This window comes from Limanda limanda, chromosome 22, assembly GCF_963576545.1.
Source record: "Limanda limanda chromosome 22, fLimLim1.1, whole genome shotgun sequence".
NCBI classification, from domain to species: Eukaryota; Metazoa; Chordata; class Actinopteri; order Pleuronectiformes; family Pleuronectidae; genus Limanda; species Limanda limanda.
In genome coordinates this window covers 12,185,665-12,200,019 of record NC_083657.1, presented here as the reverse complement: position 1 = coordinate 12,200,019, position 14,355 = coordinate 12,185,665, and the positions used below count along the sequence as shown (strand labels likewise).

Below are 14,355 nucleotides of genomic sequence, written 5' to 3'. Positions count from 1 at the left end.
GCAAATGAAAAGATAAATTTCCCCTACACGCATCAATCCCTCCAGAGAGAAACGCGTTTCCCAGAACTGTCCCTTTAAATCTGATCGCTGCTACGTGTCTGGATGAACCAGCAACCCGGTGTTTGTGCCCGGGTCTGTGCACTTGTTGTTGGCGTTGGGGCAGAACAAGTCTGGCACCTGCTCGCTTCGCCAACATCACCTTCTATCCAGATGCAATAAAAGGCAGAGGGCGGCCCTGTGAACCTGCACTTATACCTGCAGATTTGGGGTTTGCGCCAAATACATGCAAAAGCTTATTACGCATTATTTTGTGCACACGCTGACGGTTGTGCATGCGGTTAAATAATCGTAGACAACATGCAAAGTCCACTTAAGGTGCAGGTGTTACTCCACTAGGAGTATTGATGATATTCGACACCCTTGCAAAACATTTAAAATTCAAATATCACACTCAGCCTCACCACTGTCATACACTATCTCTCTCTCTCTCTCTCTCTCTCACACACACACACACACACACACACACACACACACACACACACACACACACATACACACACGTATTTGTTGTAGTTTTTGTTTGCCCTCACCTTGCAGGTTGTAGTCGCCTTCCACTCCGCTCAGGGTCGCAGCCCAGGAGGCTCCGGAGAGTAAGCACAGCACCGAGAGCCCGAGCAGCATCGCCCCGTCACTAGTCACCCTGATTCGGCCCATGTCCCGGTCCGGAGGGGGGGGGAGTTGGGAGGTGGAGATGCCTTCCGATCTGATTCCAACACCAAAGTCCCGGACTGGTGAGTCTCAGCTCCTGTGCATCCTGATCCTTGGCTCCACGGGGGTATCTCCAAGAAGATAGAAGCAAATAAGTTGCATTGGCTGTTTTTCTAAATGCAGCAAATGCTTGTTGGATATCTTTAATCTGTTTTCTCAGTTACTCTTGTCCTGGAGCTGCAGTCTGCACAAAGCTCCCCGACGCGCACGCATCCGCTCCGCGCAACCGAGGCTCGTATTATCCTCTACGGAAAGGCGACCTGCCGAACAGCAGGAGGTGCATTATTACACCGAGACTCTCGGGTGTATTCAACACAAAGTGTGAGTCAAAGTCCTGGAAGAGTGGAGTCCTCTGGTGCACGAAGAGACGTCCCGGTGTCCTGGGTTAGAATAAGCCCGGCTGTTGACGCGCTGTGCCCGGGTGTCGCTCACTCTGTCCCGATCGCTTACACCACTTTAAAACCATCCGGGCAAATATATAATAAAGCGATATAAGTATTTAAAAAAATAATAAATCAGGTTTAAATCCGAGTGAAAACAAAAAAAACCGGGAGCGCGCTGCTGGTGCACGGCCACTCGGAGGTTGACGGATGTGTGTGGCAGCGCGAGCGCGGACCGAGTGGAAGACAAGCGTCTCGCGCGGCCCCGCCTTCCGGAAAAACAAGCAGCGCGAGAGGAAAGCGGATGACAACAGGTAAACTGATGACGTCACATGGGGACAGGTGCAGTTTAAAGTACACGGTGTTGTTTTCTTTCTGGCGTGGTTCTTTACAATATTTACAATATTCTTTTTTGTCATTTAGGTTTAAATGTGATTGTATCCTGTAAAAGTTCCTATTGTGCTGTGTAATGAGATAAAAGCATTTAGTGGTTAAATAAATGAATTAAAAAAACAATGTTCATCTGCTATTTTGTTCTGATTAGGCCTGAGCATTTACTCTGAAAATGCTTTACCTAATGTTCCCGAGAGACTACATGATCATCATTTATTATATAGTGTTGCAGAAATGGTGAGATCGTACTCTGTGAAAGATGGATGGCATGACTGCTTCTCAAAAGGGCGTTTTCGGCTAAATTGGGGGATGAGATATGGAGCAAACTAAAAAGTCAGAGTACAAGTCAAATATATTTTTAGGCGTTTTCTGTCATTTTAGGTAGTTCTTGTCGTATTGTAAGCTTGGTTTTAATTAGTAAGTTGATGCTACAAAAACAGTGAGAGATGTCATGATTTGACAGCTGAGACTGATCCATGATTGGTTGAGTGCATGTATCAACGGGACTCACTCCCACCACTCTATCCTCCAAACGCTACAGCGCATGCAGACCCTGGCTCCGAATATGCATAATGAGTTAGTATCTGGGATATTTTAGCTTCATTACATCTACAGATGAGACCAAATCAGAACCTACATTGTTCATTGATTTCGTTGTTGAACTCACTATCATAACCTTGTTTATTTCCCTTCCATTGACAATGTGGTAACATACAGTATCCATGTATATCCGTTTCACATAATTGAACAATTTTCATTCAAAATAGCCTGCTTAAAGTTTTACTTTTAATCCATGTTCTCTCTTTCCCCCTTTTTACTCAGTGTTATGGCGTTCTTAATCCATCTGTAAGTCATCTCACATAGTGGTTTTGGGGGTTGGGGTAGGTGGTGTGTGGTGTGTGGGGCTGATGGGTAGAAGGGGGGTGGGCTTCCAAAGTAAAGATGATTAAACAGTAGATGTGAGGTCAACAGTCTCCAGGCCTTAACCACACTAATAACTCACACAGAGCTTGTTTTCCGCCATGTGCTGTTAATTTGTCCTGACAATTTCTTCTTCAGTGCCTCAAAAACATGCATAAACACAGACATAACTGCCAGTGAAGACACAGTGTTATCTAAAAGAGCCATTTAGAAATTGCTCCATCCTGTTTTGCAACTTTGGTGGGGGGTTTTTCACAGCCGCAAAGCAGCATCATAAAAGATGTAAGAAAAATGGACACCCTCTTTCCCACTTCCTCCCTCTCTTTCTCCCGGGAGCAGAGCGGCATGGCTGGCAGCACTAACCGGCCAATTTCACGGGGCGGGGGTGCATACATGTACCCCAACCCGTGGACAAAAAGGAGGGGTCACAGAGGAGCTGGGATTAAAGGATTTGTTAGATGAAGAGGGAGAAGGAGTAGGACAGGGTTCAGAGGTGAGGGAGCGATGATAAAGAAAAAGCCAAACAGAGCCAAGAAGTGAGTGGCGCCCTTTCTAATCGAGCCTGATTAAGCTCACACTGTGCGTGTCTCATCTTTAAGAGGCCAATGACTTTTGAATGATGAAACATCACACATATTCACAATAGACGTCTTCATTCGTTTGTGATGGCTGAGGCAGTTGGAACTGTCTGTGCTTTAGCAAAAACCCCACCCTGCCTTCACCCATGACTTCTGGGGGGCGAGCACATTTATCAGTGTCAGGATGGAGGTTCAGATCCACATCTGGGTCAAGCATTGTTTAGACCAACTGATGTCCATGTGGGATAAAACTAATGAGTGTTGATATTAACTTCTGGACAGGTGAAGCAAATACAAAAAAAGGAGGATTTCTAATCTAGACAACAATGCAAAGAAGAATACGAGCACTGGGGGAAGTCAACCAAAATCATTTTTCTTCCAGATATCTGGGAACAAGGCGGCAGAAGACAAAGCGACATGCACGGACACGTTCAGATTGATGGAAACCTTCAAACCACTTCACACACAGACACACAGACACACAAAAACACACACACACAAACACACACCCACACACACACACACTGGATGAAATTGAAGCACAACATTTACATAAATTGGCTGCTCAGACTGGCATAGATTAACCACGAGCACCAACCAGCGAGGAGTGTGGCCTGAAAGGGATTGCCATGGCTGCTTATCTGTCACCACACATTAATATTCAGACCCTGATGTAAGGAGGCTGCAATCCGTGACCCTGCACTCCTTCGGTTAATGTTTGGTTGCAGTGTGCGTGCCTGTTTATGCAACGTCACAAGTCTGTGAGTGTACAGTATATGTGCGCACACAACAGTATGTTTGTACTATTTTTTGTGTGGCAGACAAATCCAAAGTCTGGTTTAGGCCAAAAGGTTTTGCAAGTGAGTCCAATAATTGGAAAACATTGAAGCTGAGGGGGATTTTAATAGGTCGAGGACGACGACGGAAAAGAAAACCAGACAGAGGAAAGAGCTGGAGAGAGACTGACAAGCCATCTACTCCGGCAAATGTAATTATATGGCTTGGAATCGAGTGGGTTGCTCCTTGATCAGCTCTAAGCCACACACACACACACACACACACACACAGGCATGTGACATTGACCTTGTTCTTGGACATCAGAGAGACACAGGAGGACTTTGTCCAGAAATATAAAAATATTATTTATTCTGCAGTCTGTCTTTGTATTAAATTAAGCAAATCTGTGACTGATCTATTTGCTGGGGAGGTAATTAACGCTGTCATGCTTTTTAATTCAGTTCCACTGTGTGTGTGTGTGTGTGTGTGTGTGTGTGTGTGTGTGTGTGTTTGTGTGTGTGTGTGTGTGTGTGTGTGTGTGTGTGTGTGTGTGTGTGTGTGTGTGTGTTAGTCAGAGAGGAGGGGGATCGATGGGAGATTTGTCCCTTTAGAGCAGTGGGTCCACACATAAAAACATTAATTTAGTTAACAGCTTTCATTTCCCTAATTACACCCAAGATGTAGTATACCCTCCATCTTTTGTGTCTCTGTCTCTCTCTGCCCCCATGTCCCTATATTTTCCATCATGCCTTCCACCTCCCATGATGCATCTGCCCACATTTTCTTCTGTCTGAATTTATCAATAAAGCTGTCAACCTAAAGGTCAGAATAAAAACGGTTTTCTTTGCCAAGAGGCAGACCAAACTGCAAGGCAGGTACAGAATATGGTGAATTGAATTAACAAAACCAAAATGGAACTCAGTAGAAAGCTGAGGCCCAACAGTACCCTTATGAAACCACATTCTGATTTTCCTTTGGATCTGCACCAAATTGGTGCAAAACGGCTCCGTGTTGCGTCCGTGTTGTGCATCGCAGGAAGGATAAACACGTCACTTTCTGCGTACGTCACGCGGCATTGGACCACTTCCACTAATCACGCATTACGGTCCATGCCATCAATTGTACACTGTGAAAATTTTACGTTAATCGAGTTAAAGTTGTAAAACAAGGCTTACCTCCTTTTGGTATTTGTGGTGCTCTCACTATCATTACATACAGACGAATAGATCTGTTCAGGTCAAAAACACTTTTGTTTCTCTTCAGATCGTATAAATCTTTCACCTTTGCAACAGCCTAAGACATTAAAGGTATCTATGACCACTGTAACTGTGACATTAAAGCAAACTGACAGCAAGGGATTCTTTGCTTAATGAATGCTTTAAAGTGTTTTTTTTTTTATAAACTCTGGGTGGGGTTAAATAGTAAGTCACAAACAAGTGTTATTCTTTTAGGTTAACCCTGGCACAAAAGACAAATGCACAAAATGGTTCAAAAATGGCCCATAGAAGATAAGTCTTCTATGTCATCAAAGGAAAAGCTAAAGCAAAAGAACAAACCAGGAACATAGCGGGGAGCAACACTGAAACACTTGGAAATCCAAGGATGTGAACAAATGAACTGACAGAGAGTGGGGAGCACAGAGACACACATAGCACTTCCAGATTTAACACCACCTACAAATCTAACCACATGAAAAAAACATGTCAATTAAAAAAAATGTGTAAATAAACTTGGCTTGCCTTAGTGAGAAAGCTCAAATCACCTCTGAATCCGCTGTCTGTCTCCTACATCTCCTGCTAGTGGACCAAGCATGATTGGCTGGAAAGAAGACAAACAGATCACGATCACCACAAGCGTAAACACAAATGCAGGATCCATATTTTCCTATACTTATTATTGTTCTGCATAATACGGTCAATAGCTGACCAAATGAACACGCGTTATAGGGATTTTGGCATTTTTTATTGTTCAGAGGGAAAAATTAATCGTACAAATCTGCCGACACAGCTGAGAATATACACAGAAAGGCAGGGCTGAAATCAGGTGCAAACAATCAAAGGAGCAGGAAACAGGACAAAGACAGGAAGTAAAATAGAGGCATACTGGGTCAAAAACTTAGAAAATATTTAATTTGAAAAACTCTACACAAAAACATACAGGAGGGGATGTAGCTCAGTGGTAGAGCGCATGCTTCGCATGTATGAGGTCCTGGGTTCAATCCCCAGCATCTCCACAACCATTCTACGATGGCCCTGGAATAATGATATTTATGGATCTCTTCTACTTATTTGCAATGGACTGGTGCCACAAACATATCATATACGATAATTTCATATCTGTTACTCATACCCGCTCATATGCATTAACAGAAAAACTATGTAGAAATTCGGGCCAAACACTGCGGATATTAACTGGTGCCACAATCTGATCAAACAGCCTTGATTATTTCCCTTATTCAACACTAGCTAAAACATAACTTGCAGGCATTGAGAGTTCGTACTCTGCAGACAACGGGTGTTATGTCTTGTCTCCAACATTTATACCACCTTCATCCCCTCCTGTGCTGTGATTGTCGTTGGGGAAGATTCGATGTGTCAGCAAGCCACTCGAAATCTCCTCTCTCATCAACACACTGTCTCATTCCATAAAGCTGCTGTTCACTGGCTGTTTTCTGTTTATCACAATATGATGCATGATTCTTTGCATTGTACTGCTGTCACATGATTGAAAGACCCTTAATAATTTACCCAATTGCTTAGAAAGTGACCCTTACATTGTATAAGTGTTTTCTTTATAAATTACTCATAGCTACTGCACTATGCTTTAATCAGAGGGGATGTAGCTCAGTGGTAGAGCGCATGCTTCGCATGTATGAGGTCCTGGGTTCAATCCCCAGCATCTCCATTATTGTCAAAGTGTTCCTAACAGAATTATTTCTGTCAGAATGATATGTTATATGGGCAACATGCACAGTTCACTTTGAAGGTTATATAAACTGGTGAATTAATTCAATATAACTAGGGAAAAATTCCATCTAAATTTACAAGGATATTGACAAACCTCTTCTTCCAGAGAGATTTGTTCAGGGCCAACTGTCTCCCAGCCTGCAACTCATTTTTTCAAGGCCGTGGTTTAATTTTTACAAAATGCAAGAATTTTGTTTAATGTCATTTTATTTTTGCTCATTTTCTGTGTCCATACCATTCAGTTTCGCTCCTCACATTTGTCTCCGCAAAACCTTGAGTGAGGAGACAGGAGAGGAAGAAAAACAGGACGTAAGAATCCGAAATCATTTCTGTATTTATTTTCAAGGCTAATCTCTTAAACACAGCAATCGCTAGAATCCCTTCAGGCTGGATTGCAGTTATATATATGTCACATGCATGTCATATTGGATGTATCGTAATTAGGGCCACAAAAATAAAAACTCATATCAGCCCTCTATCATCTTTAAATTCATGGCTTAAAAATTCTCCCAGCATTCCCAAATTAGAGCGTCAATCCATCATTTCCATTGTGACATGAACACAACATGACTTCCAAGGAACATATATAGATGTTGTGCTGCAGCTGCGCCTACGCTGAGGTGTTACAACACAATGCTTGGCAGGGGAAACAAAGTCACCTCGCATTATCGCATACAACACGTTGGGGCTGTTTTCAGTGTTTAGGTCTGATAATCACACAAACATTAACACATGATACCACAGGCATTTGTTTTTCATGCCGCCATGGGAGAAAACAGTGTCTACCATCCACCCCTGCTCTGTGAATTAAATATGTTCAAAGGATGCTAAACAATCAATTATTTACATGTCACACACACCAGAATAAATAAAAAAAGACATAAGCAAACACATACACGAATGCACACAGACTCACATACACACACACACACACCATATCCTATTAAAAAGCCTGGTCTGATTAAAGGGATAATTTCAGCTATAATTAGCCTGCACGTCTGTGTCGTAGCCGTTCTTTAATATAATCGCTAGCGTCATCCTTCTCAGGATCACAAAGTGCTTTGTAAGACATGCTTACTCGCTGCTATTTGTCAAGGGCTGATCACTTCAATTGAGTACCGCTAAACCTAATCATCTAATGCAGTAATTCCAGACCAGATGTACCTGTACCTCATTGATGGGTTACTTCTGCAGTTGTAGGGAGAACATCCATCGTCTGCAACTTGAATTAGCTGCTGCAGAATGCAACAAAATGTGAGCAGGCAGCAGAGCAGAGACCAATCAGAGTTGGCTAAAGTGGCCAATCAGACTTAAACTACTTAAGTTCAAATCTATGAAAAAAATCATAGTCATTTACACTCAAGAGAACATTTGGAGATGAACCAGAGGCTCTGGAGGACGGATCGACAGCAGATACACTCACAAACCCAAAGAATGAACACTCATCCTGTTGTGACTGTGGCGAAAGACGAGTGTTAAATCAAATTTTCCGGGATCAGCATCCTTATGGCAAAGAAAGGTAAACTGTTATTACCAAGTGTTGCTCTAACCTAATTCCTTATGCGCGACATCCTGGTAAACTGATTCCACAGCAGATGGTGCTATCAATTATTGAGCCTCTGAAGAAAACCCTGCCCTCAATCAGATTAAGTAGATTATGCCATCATCAACTCCCTTATGATCCAGACTCAACATACATCATCAAGATGCACACCCCCAACATCTCCGTTATCCATCCATCCATCCTCTGGGTGTATTTGTGTCTGTTAAGGTATGCAATTTTCAAGTCTTACCTGAATACGCTACACACTGGGCGACATTCGACTACATACCACTATGGGAGTCACTGCCAGCTTATTCAGCGCTCTACCCAACCCTATGTAAATGTCCCCTTAATCCTTTTAACCCACCCCAAGAGTGTGGAGACGCTAAGGGAGCAGGAGAGAGCCCAGGGCGAGAACGACATTGTACGCTTCCACCCTGCTGAGATCCAATTGAAGAAACAAGTGCTCAGTACAAAGTGAATCTCCTCGGCTCCCTGTGACATTAATACATGACTAGCCTTAAAAAAAAAGGACTGTGATCCAGAGAGTATAAATCAAAAAAATAATATCATGAATATGGGGGTGCAGCGGAAGAGGAGGCTAATTTTAACACCGGTTTATATTTAAACTGAGATTTACTGCTCCCATGGTGAATCATCTAATCTACAGGTGCAGCAACCGACAAATTTAGTCAGTCTGATTTCATTGCTGTTTAATTGACCTCAAATGAATTAAACTAGTGCAGTGTTTGTTCTAAACCTGACTGTTTGCCTGTCCTGTGTTGATGTTGCTGGGCAACTTCACAATTATTCCTTTTCATTTGCGAGTCCTCCTCAAACAGTTCTACAATATTCTTTTTTATAAACAGTCTGGTGGAGAGTGAAGTGGGAAAAATATGTGTTTATCCTTTCTGGTATATCTGCAATAAAGTGTTTTTCTTCAAATTAAACTGAATTTGCTTTACGAGATCTCTACTTTTCAAAAGAAAAGCTTTGCAATTCACCTCTTTACAAAGCAGTACAGCGGCAAAATGAACAGTGCGTTTTGGCTTTGAAGAGAACGGCTGAGGTGGAAGTGATTCTAAGAATGCTGGTGCCATGACAGAGATCAGAAACCACGAGACATATGAATTTCTATGTCAGTCCAATATGGTCACATTCAAATATTCAAATTTTCAAAATGACCGATAGCTGGCAAGTTTTTGGCACCGCTCGCTGCTGTAGTTTATCCGAGGAAGTTAGGGAAGAAGTGCAAATCAGTCCTAGAATTGGTGGATAGATTTAAGCTAATTACAGCCTTTGTCTTTTTAGAGTAGAGCACAGCTAAGGCCCAGTGCAACATACATACAGTATATAGGTCACCTGATCATGCTGTTTTGTTCTCAGCTTCAGTTAATCAACAGATCTCTAGCTTTCAATGTGTTTATCCACATGGTTCCACATACCTGCTTTTTATTGTTACTAAAGCTTTTTGAAAACAGCATTTACCTCATCATCCAACCACAGATCACTAGATTGGTGTGTGTGTATGTTTTTACGTGTGTGACAGATGTTACTCTGGGTCAGTGGATGATAATAGGTGACAATATGTTTACTTATAGATTTGCAGCATGGGAGGCGATTGGGGTCATTGTTTCTTAAGAGTCTGAACTATACGAGGATAAGACAGCTGGTCTTGACAACATGTTTTGATTCTCATCCGGTGAGAAAAAGATTCTTAATTGAAGAGAAGTGGATTGATGCTCTGAACATTAGCATCAGTTGCAGGTTTACAGTAGGCTACATATAAATGTTCATTTCAGGGAGAAATGACATTGAAGTGACAATGACGGTGGCAGATTTTGGTGTTGATTTTTGACGCTTGTTCCCAGCGCTGGAGATAAACTGCTGTGGGAAGCTGATAGCACAGAGATAAAAACCCCTCACAGTAAATGTCACCACAGCTTCTGACTCTGGCTGCAGTTGCCTCTGTTGGCTTTATCACTGTGCTGCAATGTGGGACCGAGCAGATGTGGAACATTCCCATTTCAGAGGCACTCGGTGCTTTGCCGAAAGTGTTCAAGGTCTTTTCGTGTCAAAGCATTTCTTGTTTGAGGGGGAAGAAAGCTTTGGCAGTACACGAGTCGGCTGTCAAAGTGAAGTCCAGCTCCAGGACTGTTAAACACAGATTTTCTCCAAGTGACTAGTGCTTAAATTCTCCACTTCATTTACACCCACGAATAACTCAAAAGCTACATGTTAGCTGTTCTTTTATTGCCAATTAGAAATGTTTGAAATGGTTGACATGGTTTGTGTTGATGTTCACACTTGAACGAATTTGTTTTTTGTATCAAATGTTTCTGCTTCAAAAAGACAAAAAGACAATTTAACCCTTGCAACTCATATACAGGAAAACCACAAAAATAAGTTCTCTCAAAACACTTACTGGTATCCACATGGTGTCAAACTAAAGGAGTGGGGGCTGAACACACCCAGCTCTTATATAACCTCCCCTTCTATCCTCCTCCCCTTGTGCACAGACAGGTGAATCTCTCCACCTCACAATGACCTCACAGAATAAGCACTCAAGCGTTCAAGCATGAGATTCTCTAATAGACAGACTATGTTAGATCACACTGGAATAATTACTTCAGTGTTGAAAAGATAAGAGATAATGGTTATATGCAGGATGCAGATCATTTCATTCAGCTGATTCAGTGGTTTACAAATTATACTTGATCACTGATGAAATAATTCACTGTGCTAATGTGTGGCTGTCTGCAGCTGTGTGAGTGGTGTCTAATACTGTAAATATATATATCAACTGTTATTTTTTGAAAAAATACATATTTTAAATATAATTTAGTGACAATGTGCACTTGAGACAGAATGCAGACAGGTCTTACATGTAAAAAGCAGAACCTTAAAGCAGGTTGTGTGTCTGTGAACACAACCAAACTGAAATGTCACAACGAGCAAGATCAGCAATGTGAGCCTCGATTAATTTAATAATCTTGGCTGCTATGGACAGAGGGGATGTAGCTCAGTGGTAGCGCGCATGCTTCGCATGTATGAGGTCCTGGGTTCAATCCCCAGCATCTCCAATTGTATTGCACACTGCAGGGATCAGGTAGTAGGTTGATCCTTATGGATACAACAAAAGAGTCTGAAGAGCACGTTTGCAGATTTGTCTACACATGTACTAATCTTGCAGACTGAGACTTACATTCACTTTTCATCAGTACCTTAGTTAAAATCAGAGTTGCAGCCTTGCACCACCTCCAAGCTGTAAGGGTCTCCAGTACCAATTAACTTTGGACTGATGCCAATCATCATTTCTGTTACTTAGGATTTAGTGATTAAGCATTAAAATGAAAGTACAGGGGATGTAGCTCAGTGGTAGAGCGCATGCTTCGCATGTATGAGGTCCTGGGTTCAATCCCCAGCATCTCCAATACTCAATTATCCATGTTGATGTGATTGAAAATCTGCAAATTAAACTCTCAATCTCCCACATCATAAGGATGTACACTAAAAGTCACACGAATCCTCACAATGTTCATGAAATCCCTGTGATGAGACTATTGCTTTGTGGCATAGAGCACTATCGAGCTGGAAGTTGTCATTAGAAGATTATAATCTGTTCAGTGACAACACTCAGACTGAACTCATGACTGAATAATATTTAAGGATAATAAATTGGAAAGAAAGATTCTCCACACCCTGAGGAGCAGGACCATCCACCTCAAGGTGAGACATATTCAATCTGCTCACCCCAGATGGTTGGTTAACATATTTATCATGGCCTTTCTGTCAGCAACCAGTCTGACAATGATCCTCTGACCTCTCTCTTCTCTACTTTGAGTTGCTCCTCACATTCTGAGTAAACCTAGAATCATACCACAGTCAATTAGATTTGAATTCGATTGACTGATTGCATTACTGCACAAATTAGTCAAGGCACGAGTTAAGTGTACAGTGAATGCAGAGACATATAGATGTAGTAGATGTTCAAGGCTGTTTTTTGTAAAGACCTAAACCACAAACATGTTTAAACCATTTGCATTCTCATCCACATTTACTAAACCTGAAAGAACAGAAATAATTGATTTCAGCAGCTTAAAAAGAAGACAACCTTGACACACTGTCTTTAAAATCGAGATGAAGAATAGCCATACAAGGAATATTCCCCATGTTTTGGTTTGTTTCAAGATGAAAAGACCATCTTACAAGAGGGGATGTAGCTCAGTGGTAGAGCTCATGCTTCGCATGTATGAGGTCCTGGGTTCAATCCCCAGCATCTCCAAATCTTATTTACGATTAAGAAAAACACTCATTTGTCCATGCTCATCATATGTCTAATGTTTTTTTACTAAAATCCTTGCACTTCTTTATAGAGAAAATTAATGAAAAAGAATGTGAGTCTTTCTTCAGAAAGCAAACATCCACATATATTTTAGGCTCCAATAGCCTTCATCATGTTTAGGTTAACTCAATTACAGTTTTTTGGGGGGGATGTTATAATCATGATGTCCTTTTATCACAAGACATGTTTTTATCTCCATCATTAGCTCTTTTCTTTTGTCTACACCAGGCCACTCCTTAAGCAAACAGAAAACAGGAGGGTGAAATGAAGGAGGTTAAGAGAAGCAAGGGTTGAGATTGAAGAAAGCAGGGAGCATGGAGTGGGGGTGGAATAAGAGGTAGACATAAAGAGAAGGGGGTAAATTGGTTCTTGGCAAGCAGGTAGATAAAGATGGGAAATGCTTGGATGGAGGACTAATGAAATGTTGGTCTGAGAACACATCATGTCAATTAATAAAGGGCCCGCTTCAATAATCAGCACATGAATATGGATTCATAATTTCATCAGGAGGGAGAACAGGTTTGCAGAGGGACGGATGAAGCCAGCTGGGCGTCTGCTCATACAACAGCGGTGCCTTCATTTTAAGGTTTCACAACTGGGGATAGAGGCAAGGAAATCAGAGGGAATTAAAAGGGGAGAGAAGGAGTGACAGGAGGACGGGAGGGAGGAGGAAGAGGGTGGCGTTTTCCCTCCCAAGCATCTGCTTACTGATTAGCAAGAGTAGAGACGAGAGGAGTGGAGAGGACCTAGAGTTTGTGTGAGAATTTTTAAAAAAAAGTGGTAAAGTGGGTAAAGAGCAAATAAATCATATGTTCTTTAATACTGTATGAGATTAGAGGATAAATTATGGAACCGTGAGTCTCTTTTAAGTAAAAATAGTTCATACCTTATGAGGGATTAAGAACCCTGGTTAACATCTCTCCTACGACTGGATGTACATTAGAGGGAGAAACATTTGCTGTGTGGTCCAAAATTTAGCTTATCATATATTTTGTACTTTATATATAATATAAGCGGGGTATATATAAATATATAACAGCAGTTGATAAGATACAGGCAGGTACAGCGTACATGGAACGTCACACATGGCTGCCATAGTTGGGGAATGCTTGGCTTAAACTTCCCGGAGCCGCTGATGTTTGTGATACAATTGCCTCTCCTGCATTGTGTGACAGTTCATCTCATGTGAGAGTGAGAATGAAAAGACAACGTCACAAAAATTTCATTTTCTTTTGTCTTTCTTGGAGTGGTTGAACAGGTAGATTCTCAGGGGGTAAATTGAATCTGACAGACTTAGTTGCTGGTGTTCCCCTTTGGGCAAAACAAGTGGATGCCGATCGGTTAGGGAGAAAGCTGGGGGGGAAACGTGTTCAAAAATCAACCGTAAATGTCAGAAAATATTACATCACTTTAGCCACTCATTCTTTCTTTTGACCATCTCCATCACATAAACTATCGTAGGGGAAAGAACTGAAAACTTGTCACTCTGGAACAAAGTCATTGGTGCTTTTACACAAGCAACTTTCACCATGTACTGGACAGCACTTGACTGTCTAAATTCTCCTTAAGAGTATCGAGTTGAAAAGGACTAAATCCAAAATGTTGCAATGCTTCAATTCACAAGCAGCCATAAATTAAATGTAACAATAAGAATTACTTGGTATCATAAAAGCAAACAAATGAT

General features: G+C 41.7%; 1 protein-coding gene and 5 non-coding genes across 6 annotated transcripts in view; 5 read left to right on the top strand and 1 right to left on the bottom strand.

The window, feature by feature from the left end:
• The window catches only part of sema4f (sema domain, immunoglobulin domain (Ig), transmembrane domain (TM) and short cytoplasmic domain, (semaphorin) 4F), a 43,985-nt gene extending 42,641 nt beyond the window's left edge, over positions 1 to 1,344 (bottom strand). The window contains exon 1 of the mRNA XM_061066058.1: positions 591 to 1,344. Coding sequence (XP_060922041.1) covers positions 591 to 714 — 124 coding nt within the window. The 5' untranslated portion in view covers positions 715 to 1,344. The remainder of the gene's footprint in view (positions 1 to 590) is intronic.
• Positions 1,345 to 5,978: 4,634 nt separating this feature from the next.
• On the top strand, positions 5,979 to 6,050 carry trnaa-cgc (transfer RNA alanine (anticodon CGC)). The gene has a single exon. It is a non-coding gene; the product is annotated as a tRNA-Ala (tRNA).
• A 599-nt stretch (positions 6,051 to 6,649) lies between these two features.
• trnaa-cgc (transfer RNA alanine (anticodon CGC)) lies at positions 6,650 to 6,721 on the top strand. Its single transcript has one exon. It is a non-coding gene; the product is annotated as a tRNA-Ala (tRNA).
• Positions 6,722 to 11,337: 4,616 nt separating this feature from the next.
• Positions 11,338 to 11,409, top strand: trnaa-cgc (transfer RNA alanine (anticodon CGC)). The gene has a single exon. It is a non-coding gene; the product is annotated as a tRNA-Ala (tRNA).
• A 278-nt stretch (positions 11,410 to 11,687) lies between these two features.
• On the top strand, positions 11,688 to 11,759 carry trnaa-cgc (transfer RNA alanine (anticodon CGC)). The gene has a single exon. It is a non-coding gene; the product is annotated as a tRNA-Ala (tRNA).
• Positions 11,760 to 12,539: 780 nt separating this feature from the next.
• trnaa-cgc (transfer RNA alanine (anticodon CGC)) lies at positions 12,540 to 12,611 on the top strand. Its single transcript has one exon. It is a non-coding gene; the product is annotated as a tRNA-Ala (tRNA).
• Positions 12,612 to 14,355: the final 1,744 nt, after the last annotated feature.